Raw genomic sequence first — 21,935 nt, 5'->3', positions numbered from 1 at the left:
CCGTGTTAATGTTTAACTTCAAGATAAAAATATTACTATATTCTAAAATTTAAGACAGTCCTTTAATAATAAAAAAAAGTACAAATATCAAATATATTTATTAACCTGATGTTCTGATCAATGTTACTGGGGTCCATCCCTCTCCAATCTCCATATCCAATCCAATTTATTTTCTTGAAAATAAAAAATAAAAAATAAAAAAACTCCAACAATAATTAAGCAAGTGAAAACTAGGATAGTGTGAAAAGGGTGGAGAGAGAAGAAGCAATAGTAGAAAGAAGAATCTACTAAAAAAGGAAGCAACATTTCTTCTTCTTTTCTCATCTTCTACTTCTACATCTTCACACACTACAACACCACACCACAACAATCTTCTCTCTTTCCATTACGGACTTCGCCGGAGCCATGACCGGCGGCGGATCGTCGGGGAGGTTACCGACATGGAAAGAGAGAGAAAATAATAAGAGAAGAGAGAGAAGACGAAGAGCTATTGCTGCTAAGATCTATTCTGGTCTTCGAGCTCAAGGTAACTTCAAGCTTCCTAAGCACTGTGATAACAACGAGGTTTTGAAAGCTCTTTGTTCTGAAGCTGGATGGATCGTTGAAGAAGATGGAACTACTTATCGAAAGGTGAATGTTCAAACTAAAACTCAATCTCAGATCTGGTTTAATTATGCTTTTAAATTTGGATTTACTTTGTTTAATTCTCAGTTTTACTTGCTTTTTTGTCCTGATCTAGTTCAATTTCAGTGAATTTGTTTTGTGTTAATTGAAATTGAACCTTTGAATTGATCTTATATTAATTAACCTAGGTTTTGTAATTTTCGGATTTAAGTTGTTTTAGTTTAACTAAATTAATTAGTTTCTTGAGCTTGTTGGTTAATTTCCTTTATTTAGGATCTTTGACCTTTAATTAGGTATGTTGATTCCATTTTGTTCCTATGTTGCACTATAATGTTTACTTGGTGAAACTGATTTCTGTAGAGAATGTAATTATAAACTACTAAATTGGAAGAAATTAATACTATTTTTTTTTGGAGAATTGTTGATGTGAAGTGTTATAGAAAGTTTTGATTCTTGTGCATATGTTAATATGAGTTAATGAATTTGAAACAGGGAAGTAAGAGACCACTGCCAAATGAGATTGGAGGAACTCCGCCGAATATGAGTGCTTGTTCTTCGATTCAACCTAGTCCACAATCTTCTTCGTTTCCAAGTCCACAATCCTCTTCGTTCCCGAGTCCAATACCATCCTACCATGCAAGTCCAACTTCATCGTCTTTCCCGAGTCCAACTCGAATGGATGGAATTACAAACCACTCTTCCTTTCTTTTACCATTCATTCGCAACATAACTTCTATCCCTACAAATCTTCCACCCCTTAGGATTTCCAACAGTGCTCCGGTTACTCCACCTCTTTCTTCTCCAAGAAGTTCAAAGAGAAAAGCAGATTTTGAATCCCTCTCTAATGGTTCTTTTAACTCCTCATTTCGCCACCCTCTTTTCGCTACCTCTGCACCGTCAAGCCCCTCGCGTCGTAACCACTTACCCCCATCCACCATTCCGGAATGTGATGAGTCAGATGTTTCAACAGTGGACTCTGGTCGGTGGGTTAGTTTTCAGACAACAACTGCCCACGGTGCAGCTCCTCCTTCCCCTACTTTTAATCTCATGAAACCAGTAATGCAGAAGATTACTCCCCAGGGTTCGATGGATATGATTCATATGAATGAAGGCATGCAATGGACTTCAGGTTCAGCCGCTGAGAGATGTAGAGGCTCAGATTTTGACTTTGAGAATGGAAGAGTCGTGAAGCCGTGGGAAGGGGAGAGAATTCACGAGGTAGGAATGGATGAATTGGACCTTACTCTGGGGTTTGGTAAGGCTTGATGATGATCAAAACACATTTGTGTTCTACATTATACACCGTTTCGAAAAAACAAAGATTCAGTTGCAATTCCTCAAAAAGTGTGCCTGCCTATCTGGGTTAGCAAGGACATTGCATGGATTTGCTACTTCTGCATTAGTCAGGGAAATTCCAAATTGGGTGTTATGCTCTATTTTCCTTGTGTACAGTTCTTTTATATAGCTGTGGTTAGTGGTTACTCTATAAAATTTGACTTCAATTGTAATGCCTTGTTTATTGTTGAAGAGTTGCATTTCCAGCAACCTTAAGGAAGTATTTTGAGACTTGAATCTTACCAAGATCAAGGGAAACAAGGTGATACTCTTGCTTCTCTTACTGATGACATTTTGACATTTTTCTTCATCTTGATAATTCATTACACGTCTGAGCATCCAACTAAGTTTTTGTATTGTGTGTTTGTTATGGCTATAAATAGTTTCACATTGTTTGAGATATCCTTCATCTTCTAAGTTTGATTTATTGGCCTTACTGCATTATTGTTTTTCATTTATATGTTGATTCAGTGGTTTTCTATAAAGGGATCTTGATTATTGCTATGTTGTTTCAACTTTAATTTTTTGTTAGAATGAGGAAAGGAAATAAGGGAAATGTTGGTAGGAAAAAAAGAGATATAAAATAATTGGATGTTTAGCATGATTTGAAAATAGAAGTAAAACAAACGTAGAGTTTTCTACTTGCTTATTTAATTGGTTTGAGAAGTTAGATGAACGATAATGGATGTTGTTATGGGTCACCGTGAGGTCCAAAAGGCGAAGTCCAACTCCGATGCAGTGTAAACATTAAGCAGAAAAAGTGGATTTCATTTGCTCTACTACAGAGGTGAGTCCATTGGCGAAGTATATTCTCGCCATCCAAATCGATTTGACGGTTGATTGTGTTTCATGCCCTCACATATATTTAGTTGACAACTAACTTTCCTATTTAGTGGACTCCACCATTTCTCAGGTATTGAATCTCGTATCCGTTCAAACTTTACTTCTTATCTTCTTACTGACATGAGCGTTAGAGTACTAATTTTGTAGGTTAACTTTTTCTCCATTGCATCAGAACCTTGAACAACCGCAAGAATCACCAGTTTAATCTCTCTAATCATCACTTAGTTCCAGAGCAGAACATTTGATTCTTACGATATCCACGATCCACCATTTTTGGATCCGAGTGAATCAAATCTAGATTTCCTTCGTTTGGAACGAGGATTTCCATCTCCCAGTTAATTTCATCAAGTTTGGAGTCGAACTCTTTCCACCAAATCCATCGGGCGATGGTAACGTCAAAAGCCATGTGTTTTGCCGTTCAACAATAAGCAACTGTAGCCGTCAAAGTTTGGAGTAGTCGTTTTATCCGATAATATCCGAAAGATGAGATGATGACTATGGGGACCTTTTTAGAACATGATTGTCAGGTTTAACCATAGTACACTCCCATTGGATGGTTCTTAATCGAGACTCCATGCTCGTGACTTACAACAAACCCTTGATTCACGGTTGATCCGTTCTCGTATATTCTCAATATCAATGGAACTTGGGTGTTGATAAGGTGTAAACCATAATCCACCAAAATGGATGATTGATATTGATGATGACGTGAGCCATCTCGTGACCTTTGTGTGGTGTGACTTGCTTGATCCTTGAGTGTGATTGTTGCATCCATGCATTCATGCATTCATTTGCATTCATATCATCAACAATAAAGATTTTCAAGGAACTTAAGAGGTCTATTTGCAAATTTGCAGACATGGATAAGCAAAGAAGGAATACGAAGAAGTACAGTTTCAGACAACCCGACTTGAAAGTGTTAAGGAGTTTGACATCTTATATATTAGAGCCCTTGGAGTTCAAATCTCGCCATGGGAAGCTTCTGTCTATTCTTTCTACCAAGATGGATGAAGGTCTGATGAGTGTGTTGGTGCAGTTCTAGGATCCTTTGTATCAGTGCTTCACTTTTCTGGATTTCCAACTTTTGCCTACACTTGAGGAGTATGCCTATCATGTGGGTATACCTATTCTTGATCAGTTGTCGTTCAGTGGTTTGGAGAAGATTCTGTCTTCTCAAGATATTGCTGATATGCTTCACATAGATGGATCTGATATTGTTGCTCATATGACTACCAAAGGTGGAATTCAAGGTCTCCCATCTGATTTTCTCATTGCCCAAGCTACTTTGTTTGGGAAGGCCATGAGTGAGGACGCCTTTGAAGCCATATTTGTACTCCTCATCTATGGGCTAGTGTTATTTCCCAACATCGACAATTTTGTGGATGTGAACGCTATTAGGATTTTCTCCTCTCTTAATCCCGTTCCGACTCTGTTGGGTGACACTTATTTCTCTTTACATATGAGGAATGCAAAGGGTGGTGGATCCATTGTGTGTTGTCTGCCTCTGTTGTACAAGTGGTTTATTTCACACTTACCTCAGACGCTCGCCTTCAAGGAGAATAAGGGATGTCTACGGTGGTCTGCGAGACTCATGTCTCTCACTAATGATGATATCTCTTGGTATAACCGTGTTTATGATGGCGTTCATATTATTGACTCTTGTGGTGAGTTCTCCAATGTGCCTCTTCTTGGTACATGTGGTGGAATTAACTACAACCCTGCTTTGGCTCGCCGTCAGCTTGGGTTCCCCTTAAAGGATAAACCTAACAATATTTTGTTGGAAGGTGTGTTCTTTCAAGAGGGTAAAGATCCCCAGAACTTGAAGGGTAGGATGGTCCGCGTCTGGCGCAAAGTTCATAAGAAGGGTAGGAATGAGCTTGGTCCGAAGAATTGTATTGCTTTGGAGCCCTACACCGCTTGGGTGAGGGAGAGAGTCCTTGAGTACCGCATCCCATACGAGTATCCGAGACCTACCCCTATGATTATGGTTGGGCCTTCAACCCTCCCTAACCAAGGAGTAGAGGAGTTGAGAGATGAAGACCAGTCGCGTGCATGGGTTCGTGAACGAGAGGAACTTCTTCAGCAGCTCAAAGATAAGGATGCAGTGATAGAATTTCTAGAGCATGGGGTTATTGATGAGCCTGATGATGTGGTTACTTCTCTTCTTCCTCAGTCATCCAGGTTTTGGAAGAGGAAGTATGATCGACTAGCCAAGGAGAAGGCCGATATGGAAGCAGCTTATGAGAGAGATGTGAAGAGGCTTCGTGCAGCCTATCTTCCGATCTCGAGGGCTTTGGACGATTGTTTCTAGGGCTCCATAGAATGTTTACTCTCCTTTCCTCTTGTATTGTATTTGGTTACCAAAATTGTACTACTTCATTGGTGTAAATTTTTTCTAAATATTATTGCTATGAGTATTCCATATATGTCTTAACAGTTAAATATTTTCAAATAGATCTCTATAAAGTTCCTTTGATAAAAAAACAAATCATATGAATTGCATGCATCATATGCATAAGCCGGTTTTGTACCAAGCTCTTGATCAGTGGTCTAACTCTTTGCTCTTCATTTATTTTGAAGACAAGCTGACGCACCGGTATAATACCAGAGCCAATCATCCGAGGATAATGGAGCATTTAGAGCAAGAGAACAGGGACTTGAAGGAAGAGATCGCTAGGCTGACTGCCATGATGGAGTCAGTTCTGGCTGCCCAAAGTCAAGCTTCGCCAACTCCTGCAACTCCTCCCGCGAGGACTGTCATATCAGAGATAGCATCTTCTACCGTGCCTGCTGCAACGGCCCATTTTGCTCCGTCTATGCCAGTCGGGTTCCCTTGGGGAATGCCCGCTAGTTTTGTGCCAGAGGGTTTTGCTCCTACTCTCGCTTCTTTGCCGACATCTAGCCCGGTCCTATCTGTACCACCTCCCGTTGTGCACACCTTACACCGTGTTGAAGACACCATCTATCATTCCGAGCCGTCTGAGGGCCCGGATGTTTATGAAAAGATGGACGAGATGAAAGACCAATTCCTTGAGCTGCACAAGGAACTGAAGACTCTGAGGGGTAAGGACCTCTTTGGTAAAAGTACTGCTGAGTTGTGCCTGGTGCCCAACGTGAAGATCCCTGTTAAATTCAAAGTGCCTGACTTTGAGAAGTATAAGGGAAACACATGCCCGCTCAGCCATCTTGTGATGTATGCTCGCAAGATGTCAACTCAAACAGATAATGACCAACTGCTTATCCACTACTTTCAGGATAGTCTGACTAGTGCTGCGCTCCGGTGGTATATGGGGCTGGAGAGTGCTAGCATCCGCTCGTTCAACGACCTAGACGAGGCCTTCGTCAAGCAGTATAAATATAATGTGGATATGGCTCCAGATAGGGACCAATTGAGGGCAATGTCGTAGAAGGACAAGGAGACCATCAAGGAGTATGCCCAAAGATGGCGAGAGTTGACAGCTCAGATAGTGCCACCCCTAGAAGAGAAGGAGATGACAAAGATCTTTTTGAAGACTTTGAGCTCTTTCTATTATGAAAGAATGATCGTCAATGCTCCCTCAGACTTCACCGAAATGGTGAATATGGGGATGAGATTGGAAGAAGGGGTCCGTGAAGGACGATTATCCAAAGATGACAGCTCCTCAGCAAAGAAGTATGGAGGCTTTGCTAGGAAGAAGGAGGGAGAGACACATGATGTATCCTCTCACACAAAAAGAAGGCCCTTTGTTAGGAGGAAGGATGTGCGTCCTGCCGTCAACCAACACCAGGTGGCTCATATAGCACATGCTTTTTGAGAAGTTCATCATCATCAACAACAACATCGTCAACAACAACAGGCCTACCAGCCTCGCAACAATAATAACACCAGCACCAGCAACTACGAGAGGAAGAGGGTAACTTTTGACCCGATTCCGATGACTTATGTTGAGCTTTATCCTTCTTTGGTAGACAGAAAACTGATCACTCCACGAGACCCTCCTGCTGTACCAACCAACCCTCAGTGGTGGTATAAGCCAGAACTTTATTGTGTATATCATTCCGGTGCTCCCGGAAATGACGTGGAGAACTGTTACCCGTTGAAGACCAAGGTGCAAGACCTCGTGAGAAGCGGTATATTATTTTTTGAGGACGTAGGTCCAAATGTAAAGAAGAACCCATTGCCCGAGCATGGGAAAGCAGCTGTCAATATGGTCCAGGGATGCCCTGGAAAATATAAAGTTCTTTATGTTAATGACATAAGGCAATCTTGGTTGAGATGCATAAGTTGTTGTGTGAACACAGCCACTACGAGCATGACCATGATAGGTGCCAGGTGTGCACTATCAATGAGAGGATGCCGACAAGTTAGAAAGGACATCCAAGAGATGATTGATCAGGGGATGATTGAAATACTTCAGAATCGTAATGAGGACGAAGTTGATGTTATCACCCCGGTGTTCAAAATTCCTGAGCCTGTTGTTGTCAAGTATGATGGCAGCAAGAAGAAGGTATCACCTTGTGATCAAGTCGGCGGGTCCTGTCCCGTATGTATCCGACAAAGTTGTTCCCTATTGATACAACGCAATTATGCTAGAAGATGGGAAGGAGGCGTCGTTGCCCTCAACTTCCGTGGTGAGCATTTCAGACGTCAGTGGTGTGACCCGTAGTGGTCGTGTTTTCTCAGCGCAGCCGAAACCCCGTGAAGATGTCGTGAAAAGAACTGTCGTTAATCCTGCTGGTCCCGTGGGGACTTCTTCTTCTAATAATCTTGATCCTATTGTGAAGGGTGTTGACCCTATTGTTGCTAAAAATAATAGTACTCCTATCCTGGTTGGCCAGTCTGGCATTTTGAAAGAGGATGGTGATGAGATGCTAAGGCTCATCAAAAGGAGTGAATACAATGTTGTTGATCAGCTGCTACAAACTCCATCAAAGATATTTGTATTATCTTTATTGATGAATTCCGAGCCACACCGCGAAACTTTGCAGAGGGTGTTGGACGTGGCATACGTGGATCACGATGTCACAATAGAACACTTTGATAGCATTGTTGCGAATATAACCGCTTGCAACAATTTGAGCTTCTGTGATGCTGATCTTCCTGAGGAGGGAAAAGACCATAATTTGACTTTACATATTTCAATGAACTGTAAAGATGATGCCTTGTCCAATGTGTTGGTAGACACAAGGTCATCTCTTAATGTGTTGCCAAAGTCCACTCTTGCTAAACTTTCGTACCAGGGGCCTCCCATGAGGCAGAGTGGATTGGTTGTGAAGACGTTTGATGGATCGTGGAAAACTGTGATCGGCGAATTAGAACTCCCGATCAAGATTGGACCTAGTGATTTCCAGATCACTTTCTAGGTCATGGATATCCATCTGTCTTATAGTTTTTTGCTTGGCAGACCGTGGATTCACGAAGCAGGCGCCGTGACATCCACCCTACACCAGAAGTTGAAGTTTGTGAAAAACAAAAAGTTGGTGGTGATAGGGGGAGAGAAGGCTCTCTTGGTCAATAATTTATCTTCCTTCTCCTATATTGACGCTGAGGATGAGGTTGGAACTCCGTTCCAAGCCTTATCTATTGCTGAGCCTTCAAGGAAAGGACTTTCTTCATTTGTCTCCTACAATGATGCGAAGTTGGCCATTGAGCATGGTGCAACTTCTGGTTTGGGGCAAATGATCAAATTGGAAGATAACAAGTCCCGAGCTGGCATAGGGTATTCTTCAGGTGTTTCCAATGAGCGTGGGTTATTTCAGAGTGGAGGTTTCATCCACACTGTTGAAGATCAGGAGGCTGCTGCCATTGTTGAAGATGATGAAGAGGAAGACCTTGGCAACTTTGTCATACCTGGCGGAATCTGCAATAATTGGGTCGCTGTTGATGTTCCAACAGTTATCCATAAGTCAACGTAATGTGTTCATTTTGTTTGAAAACCCTTCTCCCATGCCAAAAGGAGAAGTGAAGACATTGTTGGCATATTTGATTAATACAATGATATTCATTCAATAATCACATGTTAAATGTTTGTTTTTCCATATTATTTTTCCTTTTTGTTTTTTGCATGAAATTGGTGATCACCATAAAACCCTAAAAGAAAGAATAAAATCAATCTTTTCATCTGCATAATGATTTGTCTTGTTTGAATTCTGAAATCTCTTTTATACTCAAAATCATTATGCAGGTTAATTAAACCCATTGAACATAATGATCCAACACCATCTCCCAACTTTGAGTTCCCTGTATTTGAAGCAGAAGAAGATGATGTTGAATAGATTCCTGATGAGATTCCCTGTCTGCTTGAGCACGAGGAGAAGATCATTCAGCCACATCTTGAGAATCTGGAAACAATCAACTTGGGGTCTGAAGACTGCATTCGTGAAGTGAAGATTGGAGCACTCCTGGAAGAATCTGTTAAGAAGGGGTTGATTAAGTTGTTACGAGAATATGTCGACGTCTTTGCCTGGTCGTATGAAGACATGCCTGGTCTAGATACTGATATCGTGTAACATTTCTTGTCGTTGAAGTCTGAGTGTGTGTCTGTAAAGCAAAAGCTCAGAAGAACTCATCCTGATATGTCAGTGAAGATTAAAGAAGAAGTTCAAAAGCAAATTGATGTGGGGTTTCTAGTGACTTCTACATATCCTCAATGGGTGGCCAATATTGTGCTTGTGCCTAAGAAAGATGGAAAAGTCCGAATGTGTGTGGATTACCGTGACTTGAATAAAACTAGTCCGAAAGATGATTTTCCTCTACCATACATTGATATGTTGGTAGACAATACAGCTAAATTCAATGTCTTCTCATTTATGGACGAATTTTCTGGTTATAACCAGATTAAAATGGCACCCGAGGATATGGAGAAGACAACATTCATCACACCTTGGGGAACATTCTGTTATCGAGTGATGCCCTTCGGTTTGAAGAACGCCGGAGCCACGTATCAACGAGCTATGACTACCTTGTTTCATGATATGATGCACAAGGAGATCGAGGTGTATGTTGACGATATGATTGCAAAGTCGAAAATGGAAGTTGAACATGTAGAGCACTTGTTGAAGCTTTTCCAGCGTTTGAAGAAGTACAAACTCCGCCTGAACCCGAACAAGTGTACATTTGGAGTCCGTTCCGGCAAGTTATTGGGCTTTATTGTCAGTGAAAGAGGTATTGAAGTTGATCCTGCCAAGGTCAAAGAAATACAAGAGATGCCTGCGCCCAAAATTGAGAAGCAAGTCCGAGGTTTTCTTGGCCGTTTGAATTATATTTCGAGATTTATATCCCACATGACTGCCACATGTGCGCCTATATTCAAGCTCCTTCGGAAAGATCAGCGCCATGATTGGACCGAGGATTGCTAGAAGGCCTTTGATAGTATCAAAGAGTATTTGTCTGAGCCTCCGATCCTGTCTCCGCCTGTTGAAGGGAGACCATTGATTATGTACTTGATCGTGCTTGATGACTCCATGGGATGTGTATTGGGTCAGCAAGATGAATCAGGGAAGAAAGAATATGCAATATACTACTTGAGTAAGAAGTTCACTGATTGTGAGTCTCGGTACTCAATGCTTGAGAAGACATGCTATGCTTTGGCTTGGGCCGCTAAGCGTTTACGCCAGTATATGCTGAATCATACAGCTTGGTTGATATCCAAAATGGATCCAATCAAGTATATCTTTGAGAATCCTGCTTTAACTGGGAGGATTGCCTGTTGGCAGATGTTGTTATCTGAGTATGATATCGAGTATCGAGCTCAAAAAGCTATTAAAGGTAGTATCTTGGCTGACCACTTGGCGCATCAACCAATTGAGGATTATCAGTCTGTGCAGTACGACTTCCTGGATGGAGAGATTCTGTATTTGAAGATGAAAGATTGCGATGAGCCTATGCTCGATGAAGAGCCAGAGCCTGGTTCCCGATGGGGTATGGTGTTCGATGGCGTTGTTAATCAGTATGGAAATGGTATTGGGGCAGTGATTATTACTCCCCAGGGCACACATTTTCCTTTTACAGCAAGGCTAACTTTCAAATGTACGAATAATATGGCGGAGTATGAGGCCTGTATTATGGGTTTAGAGGAATGTATTGATATGAGGATCAAACATCTTGATGTTTATGGTGATTCGGCCATTATTGTTAATCATATTAAGGGTGAATGGGAGACGAATCAGCCTGGTCTCATCCCATACAAAGATTATGCGAGGAGGATTTCAGCTTTCTTTACTGAGGTTGATTTCCATCATATTCCTTGAGACGAGAATCGGATGGCAGATGCTCTTGCTACGCTTGCTTCAATGATTGTGGTGAAATATTGGAATGAAGTTCCCAATATTACTATGATGCGTTTGGATAGACCATCTCATGTGTTTGCAGTTGAGGAAGTAAAAGATGATAAGCCATGGTATTATGATATCAAGTGTTTTCTTCAAGGTCAGATTTACCCGCCGGGGGCATCTGTTAAAGATAAGAAGACTTTGAGAAGATTATCTGGTAGTTTTTACCTTAATGGTGATGTGCTTTACAAGAGGAATTTTGACATGGTTCTGCTCAGATGCGTGGATAGACACGAAGAAGACCTGTTGATGACTGAAGTCCATGAGGGTTCATTTGGTACTCATTCCAATGGACATGTTATGGCTAAGAAGATGTTGAGAGCAGGCTACTATTGGCTGAGAATGGAGTCTGACTGTTGCAAATATGTGAAGAAATGCCACAAGTGTCAGATTTATGCGGATAAGATTCATATTCCCTCGACACTTCTGAATGTTATTTCCTCACCATGGCCTTTCTCCATGTGGGGAATTGACATGATTGGCATGTTTGAACCAAAGGCGTCTAACAGTCACCGTTTTATTCTCGTAGCTATTGATTACTTCACCAAGTGGGTTGAAGAGGAATCGTATGTGAATGTGACTAGGAAAGTGGTTGTGAAGTTTATCAAGAATCAACTCATATGCCGATATGGTGTGCCAGATAAGATCATTACTGATAATGGATCTAACTTGAACAACAAGATGATGAAAGAGCTGTGTAGCGAGTTCAAGATTGAACATCATAATTCTTCTCCCTATAGACCCAAGATGAATGGGGCTGTTGAAGCTGCTAACAAAAACATCAAGAAGATTATTCAGAAGACGGTTGTTACGTACAAAGATTGGCATGAGATGCTGCCATTTGCTCTGCATGGCTATCGTACGTCTGTTCGCACTTCAACAGGGGCAACCCCTTTCTCCCTTGTATATGGCATGGAGGTTGTGCTCCCCGTGGAGGTTGAGATCCCATCAATGAGAGTCTTGATGGAAGCAAAGTTGACTGAGGCTGAATGGGTTCAGAGTCGTTATGATCAATTGAATCTGATTGAAGAAAAGAGATTAACTGCCATGTGTCATGGTCAGTTATATCAACAAAGGATGAAGAAAGCCTTTGATAAAAAGGTCAAACCTCGTGTGTTCCGAGAAGGTGACCTCGTACTCAAGAAAGTCTTGTCTTTCGCGCTCGATTCCAGGGGCAAGTGGACTCTAAACTATATGTTGTTAAGAGAGCCTTTTCAGGCGGTGCTTTGTTGCTTACAACTATGGATGGGGAGGATTTCACTCGTCCTATGAATTCAGATGCAGTCAAGAAATACTTCGCCTAAAAGTAAAAACAGAATAACTCGCTAAGTTGAAAACCCGAAAGGGCGGCTTAGGAAAAAATGAGCGTCTCGATGGATTGAAAACCCGAAAGGGCGGTCCAGGCAAAAGTTAGAGACATGAAAAAATATATATATATATATATATATATATATATATATATATATATATATATATATATATATATATATATATATATATATATATATATATATATCCTGCTAGATTGAGTACCTCACCCTGGGGCAATCTAGGAAAAATTAGGGATTTGACAAGTAACTGCATCCTGACAAGACTTTGCTCTATAGCTGCCTCCTGTCAAAGATTCTCGCTCAATCATCGTCAACTGAAGCTTCAAATACATTGGATTCAGAGTTGGTGGAGAAATGGTCATTATGTTCAATGTAGTCCTTTTTCCAACATATATCACCAATTTCAAATTTGTAAAGATCCATGAAGTCTCGCCATTTGCGAACTACCATTCTATTAAATAAATTTGAGCCTTTATCCAATTCTTGACACTCTTGCTTGTTTCTGTTTAACAAATATTTGCATGTTTTAACTGATGAATATCATTATTTTAAACGAACAAATTTTTTATAAACCATTTTAAACAAAATGAACATTCACAATGACTAAAAGGATAAATGGAACGTCTTTAGTGCTCTCCCAAGGATAATATGATTTCCAAAAGATAAGACATTTGTTCATATTTTGACATTCTTATATCCTCTTCATCAGCTTTCATTTGTCTCCCCAGCGAGCGCAGAAAGAATAATACATCATCAGCTTCCCAAAGATTCTGGCACTAGCATTTATGTTTTATCGATCATATGGTTGTCATCTATTGTGTGGACTGACCTGAAATCCCTTATAGATTGATAAAAGTTGATATGCTATCTATTTACGAGGAAGTTTGTCTTTCCCCGGCATGAGTAAGAATCTCCAGCGGAGTAGGCATGCGCTCCCTATAGAGCTATCTTTCCAGATTTTTGTCTCCTCAGCAAGAAGTTGTCTAGAGAAGTTAGAGAAGGGCTTGTGTCCCTTTCATCCCAGCATGGCACGTGTTGACGAAGGATTCGTCTCCGATCTCCTCAGCAGAGGCAGTTTCCCCTGTAGGTTTGCCTACAGTCATCCCCTGCAGATTTGCTTGATCCGGGTTGATGAATTTGTATCCCATTCGTATTTGAAGGTGTCTTCTAGTATTGGGATGACGAGGGAGATGTGTTGTTTCCTCCCCCAGCGGAGCAGATTGTTCTTTCTCCCCTTAGCAGAGATGTTTCTCCATCAATTGGAAGGAAGTGTTTTGATTGATGAGTATCTGTTTGGCGGTTGTTCCCCATAGAGTTTCACGTCATTCCTTGATAAGCTCCCTAGTAGAATTTCTTCTACGATGGATCTTATCCGTTAAGTTCCCCAGTAGAGTTTCTTCTACGATGTATCTTATTGATATTCAGCATCTTGTCTTCAAGAATTGTTGGAAAATCCCCGACAGTTGGAAGCTGTGGCTTTGGCTATCCTCAACAGTGGTCTATGTCTCCTGGTATTAGATCGTCCCCGCCAGAGCTGATTTCTCCTGTGGGCCTTGTCTTTCTTTTTGAAGACATTGCACCGGATGTCCGTTTGTGGCTCTTAAGCCTGTTTGTGTTAGATATGTTTGTCTGTCAGCATTAATCATATATAAATCACGCATATACATGCATAATCATAACATTCAGATATTCATGTATGCATTCTTTGCCATATATCTTTGCTTGTTATCTCCTGCTATTGGTGAAATATTCTTCCCTAAGCAGATGTTGTGTCTGATCTCTCCATATAGAGTCAGCCCCATTGCCAGAAAGTGTCTATCTTTCCTTCTTTATTCCCCACTGAGTTATGTCCTCGTGGATGATTAATGTTTCGGTTTCCTCCCCAGTTGTGTATCTGGATGGAATTACTCCCCTAAGTTATATCCTCATCGGGTTGAGTCTTGTTTGATTGTGTCTTTCTAGTTTGCTCCTAGATTGACTCCTTTCTTGTTATTCCCCTGCAGTTTCCCTGTGGTTTAGTTTTTCAATTGCTCAGTAACCAATAATTGTCCATCTTTTTCCCCAGTGGATTTTGTGGCCTTCTACCTAGTAACCGGTAGTTGTAAGTCCCATTTCTGTGGTTTTCTACCCAGTAACTGGTAGATGTAATCCCCTCTTTGCTGGTTATCTTTACCCAGTAACTGGTATCGATATTCCTTCGTTTTGAGTATACCACCCAGTAACCGGTGATATAGCTCCTGGATAATTGCTCTTATCCAGCAATTCCTCCCCCGCCGAGTCATCTTTCATTTACCCTTGTTTGGTAATGATTGTTCCTCCTTTTTGATTGGTCATCATTTTATACCCAATACCCGGTATCCCGATGTCCTTTCTTTTCGGTCGATTTATCCCTTATTAACCCAGTAACCGATTATGGATAATCTTCCATGCGAGCATGTTATCTACGTTATGACGGTAATAGATAATATATCTCATGCGCTCTTTAGTCGGAGTCTTTTTCTTCCCCAGTTGAGTAAGATTCGTATTCCCTTGTGGAATCGAATGCCCATCCTGTAAGTTGAGTTTGCTTTTTTCAGCCCTCCTTTCGGATGATGAGTGTCTTGGATATATTCCCAATTCACGCCTGGTTGGTCACCTATTATATGCCTAGTAACCGGTATCCCTGGTGTTCCTTCCTTCTGCTCCCTATTATGACTTTTGTCCCCTATGGAGTCAGAGTTTCCTGAGTTGAGATGTGCCTTTTAGGTTCTCCTCAAATGTTTCGGAGGATTGATATCTCTCGCCTATACCGATCTTAGATATTCTTTCCCCCTGGGCGTATTGTTCTCTCACCTAGTAACCGGTGTTTTGATAACATGTCTCTCTTTGAGTTTATTACCCGATAGCCAGTAATATCTCATTGTTTCTTCCTCAGCTGAGTCCTTTGTGGACATCCTCGTCTGAGTCCGGATTTTTATCCGATGTGTCCTTTGTGGATAGTTTTGCTGTATTGGCATATTCCCCAATACATGCATCTTTGCGTCAGCTCGAGTCTTTCCATCGATTTATTTTCGTGGAATCCCTTCGTGTCTCCCAGCAAGTTTTCAAGTCGTGACCTGCTGACGCATTTTTACCTTATTTCCCCAAGAGTATCTGTCTCCCTAGTGAGTGTGTTACTCCTGTGGACTTTCAGTTTCCCCCGATTTCTTTTCCTTCATGACAATTATTCGTCATGAAGATTTTATTTTGCATGCATACATTTGCATCATGAGGTCTCTTAGGGACCAATATTCGTCTCTTTGTTATTATTTAAGCCCATTCTATCTCGTCGAGATGAAGATTTTAACCTTCATATCTTCGGCTAGAATGACCTTAAATAGGGGCATCTATAAGACCCTAATTTTGACCCTAAGATCCCTCATGGCATCATATCATTGCTCATTGCATTGCCTCAAGGATCATATCATGTGTGACTCCTTAACCCTAGGGGTGGGACTTGTGTGAGTTGGTTTGAGACCACCAAGCATTCCTGTATTGTATATTATTGTTTTTCTTATTTTGTTTACTAACCAAAAGCACAAAAATATGTCACTAACTCTTTTTATTTTGAAGCTCAAGTGATCATGTGCTCCCTTGCTCCTAGGAGGCTCCTAAGCTCAATGAAGTGGCTAGATGAAGATGAGAACAAGCATGACAATGGTCCACAAAGCTCTTAAGCATGATATATGTCTCCCAAGTATCTCAATTTGCCAATTTGATCAAGATAACCCAAAGGGCTTGAGGATTGTTTCCCAAGGAAACCCTAATTCAACTGTGCATTGACTGTGCCTTGCTCATAAAGCAACCTCAACCTATGATCAAATTTAATCAAGGTAAGTTCTTTTATTAATTATTTTATGCATATATGAGCTTATTTGAGGTTCCTCAATCATTCATTCATCAAGATTTGAAGTTTGGCCTTGAGAAGTTGACGAGTCAAGTCATCTGACTAAACTGAGGACCACTGAGACACAACTTGTGATGTGTTTGTCAAATGAATATGACCCCAAGAGTAAACATGTTCTTAAGAACCATATGAACAACTTTCATGTTCATCAAAAATCCATTTGAAACTTGGAAGGTCATCATTAATTTCAAAACATTATAGGTCATTTTGACTGAAACCCTAATTTTGGGTCAACTTCCCAAGGACCTAACTTCCTTAGTTTTGATTATTTTGAGGAGAGACCAAATTAATTGGAAATCTTAAGATGTCTAAATCAAATTTTATGTTGGATAAAATTTCATAATCCTAAAAGAAACACATGTGATAATACAAAACATTATAGGTCACTTTGGACCTAAGTCATTGAATTTGAAAAATGTCCAACTTCAAGTGCCCATAACTTTCTCACGAAAAATCCAAATGATGCAAAATCTAAGTCTAAATTGATAATCTTGAAAATATCTACAACTTTGATGTTGAAAGTTTTTCCATTTGAAGCTTGCATCATGGAAACAGAAGGGCTTGAAAGTGGTTGCTTTTGTTGAAAATTTTCAAAGGGAACCTAGACATGTTTTATACCCAAAACTTCACAGCCAGTTTTCATAAATTTCCAAAATCCAAATGAACTTTTGCCCAAGATGACTTTTGTTCCTTATTTCAAGGGCTTACCAACCATTACTCACATTAATTTTTTGGACTTTCCATGAGTGAGTTTCGAAGAGCTCAATGTTTATGTTCATTTGTGCATTTCACTTTGTAACTTCATGTGCAAGCAAATGCCAGGCCAATTGCACGTCCAATTCACTTCCATTTGAGTTCATCATGGATTTGCATTCATTCTTGGGCCTTACATGCGTCTGTACAGGCCCATGCAAGGAGAGTTCAAGTTTCATGCACACGAGGGAAAGCATTGTTTCGCATCTATTCCAGCTATAAATAGAAGCTCATACTCATTCAAATGATAACCACAAGGAGATCTGGAGTGTTGCTGGATTGAAAACCAAACCCTCACCTAAAGGAATTTCAGTTTTTCTATTTCATTTTCAAGCTTGAATTTCAACATCCTTAGTTGATCTTCACAGCTCAATTCCTTAACCTTGCATCATCATCACACTTCCAGATCAAAATTGGATCAAGAGCTTGAACAATACGTGTTGTTTGAAGCTCCATTTCAGAGGTATATCACCAAACTTTTTTGATTCAGATCTTGAAATATAATGTGAATCTCTTTGGTTTGTGCTGTTTTCTGAAGTTCTCATGCATGAGGCAGGCCAGTGGTGGTCTCAATTTTGCAAATCGTGCCATTTCAGATCAAGCACCATGATCTTCAAGCTCATGTTTCTCTTTAAATAGGAACTTTGAGAATGATCCATGGTTACAGGGGTGATGTACATCACCTCAGCTTCATTTTGATACCTTCCTTTTTCATTTTTATTAAGATTTAATTTCTGCGCGTGGTGGCCGGAGAAGATGGTGGTTTCCACCACCATCCCCACGTGGGAGCCTCAGGACCCTTGGATCTCACTGAAACGTTCTAATCCTGGCAATTGCTCGTGTTGATTTATTTTAATTCCATGTGTTGCGCGCTTGACCAAGGATCACCATGTGACCGCGCCTCTGAACCATGAGATCATTGCCACGTCAATTAATGAATTGATCCAAGGGTGCTGGATTTTCCTGATTTTCTTATTTCTGTTTTAATTTCATTTAATTCCTTTTATTTTCAAAAATTCATAAATATTTTATTTGAAGTCACAAAAATATGAGACCAATGCCAAAAAAATTCTTGAAAAATCTAGTTTCATATTTTGATTTTTAATTATTTTTGTGATTTCATTTAATATTTTTTGTGAATTATTTGGTTTTTAATAGTTTTAATTCACTTTAAAATACTTTCTGACATTTGAAAAATCCAAAAATATTTTCCTAACACCTATGGATCATGATAAGTCAATGAAAAGTAGTCTCATCAATTTCTTAATTGATTTGAGATTTATTTGAGATTTTAATTCATATTGTGTTATTTTTATTGTTTTAATTGATTTTAAATAGTTTCTGATTTCAAAAATTGTTGAAAATTTTTGTCAAAGTTTGTTTGACCATGTTAGACCTATGAGAATTTAATTGGACTTATTGAAGTTGATTTGAATTAAATTTGAGGTTTGACCATATTTTGTTCATTTTATTTTGCACTTATTTTTAATTCAAAAAAAAATATGTTTGACTTGTTGACTTGTGATCTTCATTTCTCTTCTGTTTAGCATTGGTTGATGATGATTTGATTCACTTTTGACCAATTGTATTTGACACTTTATTTCTCTTTCCATTCATTTCATCTTCATCTCATTTCTTTTTATTTTTGGCCAATGAGTTAATGTCTTATGGCTGGTCTTGACAAATGAGAGGTTTAACCTTCTTTGATCCAAATCAAACTCAACTTGATCCAAGATCAAGTGAGTTGCTTTTTGTCCAAGATAGGTTGCTTATTGGTCAAGCAAAAAACCTAAAGTCCATACAAGGCATTTCTCTTTTCTTTTGGCATGACAAGTTTTTGGAGCTTGACTTACTAGTCATGATCTCTAACTTGTGTTTATTTGCCTATAATTTTATTGACCGGCCTCAGATAGGTGTGACTACTACATTAGTCCACTTACGATTGCTTAACATAGCGCTAAATTATCTTATGACAAACTAACATAACCATACTAATTACTAACTTTAATTTGAGCATTTAATTTCTTGCAATTTACTTTTAATTCAATTTACTTTCTTTCTCATTTATTCATATTGCTTTTCATTTTGCTCACTTGAGCACATATTTTATGTTTATGTCATTTTCCTTTTGCTCATTTGAGCTCATTATTGTATATAAATATATTGTTGTCTTGTGTTGGTTTTGCTTTTGTATTGTGTGAACCTAATGCAAAAAAAAAGGAGAAAGGACTTAGAATTAGGACATACCCATTGTCATACGGTGAACTGGACTTTATTGGATTTGTAATCGCAATGTCGCGGTTAGCAAGAGTCGCCACCGACTTTTCTTTTATCCCATAAGGAAAGGTGGAAAAGAACAGGAAAGACCTTAATTTTAAATTCTTAGGTTCGGGAGGTACTTTATACGAAGGGAAGGTGTTAGGCACCCTTCGTATCCATGGTTATCCATGGGCTCTTAATTGCTCAATCATTTATGTTTTCTAGGTTTGAAAAAGTGGTTGAGAAATGTATGAAAGATGTTTTGAAAATGAGAATTTAACTTTGTAATGATTCTTGCATGAATGTATACAAAGTGGTTATCTCGTTTAATTTAGAAAATGGTTTAGAAAAATATAACTTGGCAATGATCCTAGTACGGATGTATGCTAAGTGGTGATTTTCTAAAAAAGGATGTTTGAAAGGTGTAAGGTGGGAAAAGTATTTTTTATTATGAATGAGCAATTAAGGTTGTACCTGTCCGAGGTCTTTCCGGGCATTTCCCATCCTTATGAGGGTAAAACTGTCCTTACTATTGAGAAGCAAGTAGTTTATCCTTGGGATGTAGAAGGGTCATCGTAGGGTCATCGATTGGTCATTGAAGGCAACAGTTGTGAAGATACCTTAACATTCGAAGGGACTATCATCATTTAACCGTAGGCTACGCCGAAGGGTCATCGAGGGACAAAATCGTATTTTCGAAGGCAACATCCGAGGGACCATGATTTATTTTATGATGATTTAATCGCAGGGCCATTGCTAAGGGTATCCCCACATTCGCGGGACATGACCGATTTCTACCGTAGTACCGTAAGGCAGCAAAAAGAGGTCCAAGATCACTTATTTAAAGGTCATGTTTTAAAGTTAAGTAGGTAATTAGGGTGAGCCTCCACATTAAAATCAATACATTAAAATTACATTAAAATTAATTATTAAAATTAACACATTAAAATTAATTATTAAAATTAACATATTAAAATTAATTAGGCAATTTAGGGTGAGCCTTCACAATGGTATCCCACAAATAAAGTGGAAGACCTAACGGCAATCTTTTCCTGGGACATATGAACCTTTGCAAAATTCAGCAAACGGGTTAGAATACCAAATCGGGGTGTAATCGAAGATTACACCAAAGCAGTGATAGTATCAGGTAAGCAAAGCATAGTTATAGTAAAACAGGTCAGGTGGGCAAGGATCAAAACAGAGCGAAGAAACAGCGGCATCCATTATAACAATTCAAAGTATCCAGGCATACTTAAGTCCACATGCAAACCTCAAATACATTTATGAGTTAAATTATGATATCACACGCAAGTTAAGAACATAAAGCGATATCGCATGCAAATTGAGAAAATGAAGCTGTAATAATAATGCAAACCTGTTTGCAATCGAATTGCACCCTTGAGTTGGCGAGCCGGATTGAATTGGACGGAGGTAGCTTTGCGGCCGCCGGCTTTTCCTTCAGGGTTTCCTTTAGGGTTACCCGGGGTAAGTTAAACAGTAGTCTTGTAAAACACAATGCCTAAGCTGTTGGAAAAGTAAATGTGCAAAAGCGAAAACGGCCACGGAAAAAGGAATGTGAAAAAGCCCCCCTTTTAGGTTTTCAAGGTGGCTATTTATATTAGTGTCATTAGGTCATGCATGTTGCCCAAAAAGGTCTTCAACGCGCGCGTGGATATAGGGCCCAACGGATCTTCAAGTCTCCGAAGCATTATCTGCGCCCAAAAAGTAGGGGAATGGTGTGACGTTTGTCACACCATGTGTGACGCCCGTCACAGGGGTGTGCGAGGCGTGACGCTCGTCACAGCCTCTGTGACGCTCGTCACAGATGCCACACCCGTGTTCTTGTACTTTGGGTTGGGCTTTGCTGTTTGGTCCGTTTTCTTTCCTTTTTGTACCCCTTTTCCTCCACTTCCAAATAAACCACTTTCATATTATCACTAGGTGAGCGTGTAGCGAGTAGGCCAGTTTGGGTCATTCGCGAGCTGGGCCTTAGTTCCTTTAAGTGTCATAAAAATGAGTCGGAGTGCCCTGAAATGTCTTGAAATATTAATGGGCAAATTTTGGGGTATGACAGCTGCCCCTGTTCAATATTCTTGAGCCGAGAGAGTAGAATGGTATGTGCCGCTCGTGGTCTAGAGGTGAAAGATTATTGAACACTAGAATGCCCCAAAATTTTGCACTTACCAATTAGTCTTGGTGGAGATGGGCTTAAAGATACCATCCAAGAAACTTGCTGAGGAGATTTCCAGATTGTGTCGTACATTAGACGATATCTAGAGACCTGGGTGTCACACCGGGTCATACATCAGACCGTATAGTGAACCCTCCATTATGCTGTTGACTTCGTCGGGGAGTCAGAGTATGCTATACTGCTGGGGATAAGGGATCAGAATGGATCATACATTAGACCGTGTCTGAAGACCAGAGTGGGCTATCCATTAGGCAGATGACTTTGCTGAGGATGAAAAATCAGAACGGATCGTACGCTAGATTGTATCTGAGTTGAAGATCCAAATGGGTCTTATGAGAGACTGTATTGGAGTTGCAGGATGAGC

The 21,935-nt window shown here is 39.9% G+C and overlaps 2 protein-coding genes across 2 annotated transcripts; both read left to right on the top strand.

Moving 5' to 3' along the window:
• The first annotated feature begins 210 nt into the window (after positions 1–210).
• On the top strand, positions 211–2,361 carry LOC127120284 (BES1/BZR1 homolog protein 2). Its single transcript, XM_051050693.1, has 2 exons — positions 211–630; positions 1,117–2,361. The coding sequence occupies exons 1-2, from the start codon at positions 406–408 to the stop codon at positions 1,888–1,890; spliced, it is 999 nt and encodes a 332-aa protein (XP_050906650.1). The 5' UTR covers positions 211–405; the 3' UTR covers positions 1,891–2,361.
• Positions 2,362–2,561: 200 nt separating this feature from the next.
• Positions 2,562–5,224, top strand: LOC127120282 (uncharacterized). Its single transcript, XM_051050692.1, has 2 exons — positions 2,562–2,872; positions 2,975–5,224. The coding sequence occupies exon 2, from the start codon at positions 3,992–3,994 to the stop codon at positions 5,111–5,113; it is 1,122 nt and encodes a 373-aa protein (XP_050906649.1). The 5' UTR covers positions 2,562–2,872; positions 2,975–3,991; the 3' UTR covers positions 5,114–5,224.
• The last annotated feature ends 16,711 nt before the right edge of the window (positions 5,225–21,935 follow it).

The sequence above is a fragment of the Lathyrus oleraceus genome, chromosome 2, assembly GCF_024323335.1.
Source record: "Lathyrus oleraceus cultivar Zhongwan6 chromosome 2, CAAS_Psat_ZW6_1.0, whole genome shotgun sequence".
NCBI classification, from domain to species: Eukaryota; Viridiplantae; Streptophyta; class Magnoliopsida; order Fabales; family Fabaceae; genus Lathyrus; species Lathyrus oleraceus.
This window is presented reverse-complemented; position numbering and strand designations above follow the sequence as displayed.

What these genes read in the sequence shown, in the direction of transcription:
- LOC127120282 (XM_051050692.1), top strand. Translation starts at nt 3,992, where the DNA reads ATGCTTCACATAGATGGATCTGATATTGTTGCTCATATGACTACCAAA.
- LOC127120284 (XM_051050693.1), top strand. Translation starts at nt 406, where the DNA reads ATGACCGGCGGCGGATCGTCGGGGAGGTTACCGACATGGAAAGAGAGA. An exon ending in ATGGAACTACTTATCGAAAG is followed by an intron (nt 631 to 1,116) that starts GTGAATGTTCAA and finishes AATTTGAAACAG; the next exon opens with GGAAGTAAGAGACCACTGCC.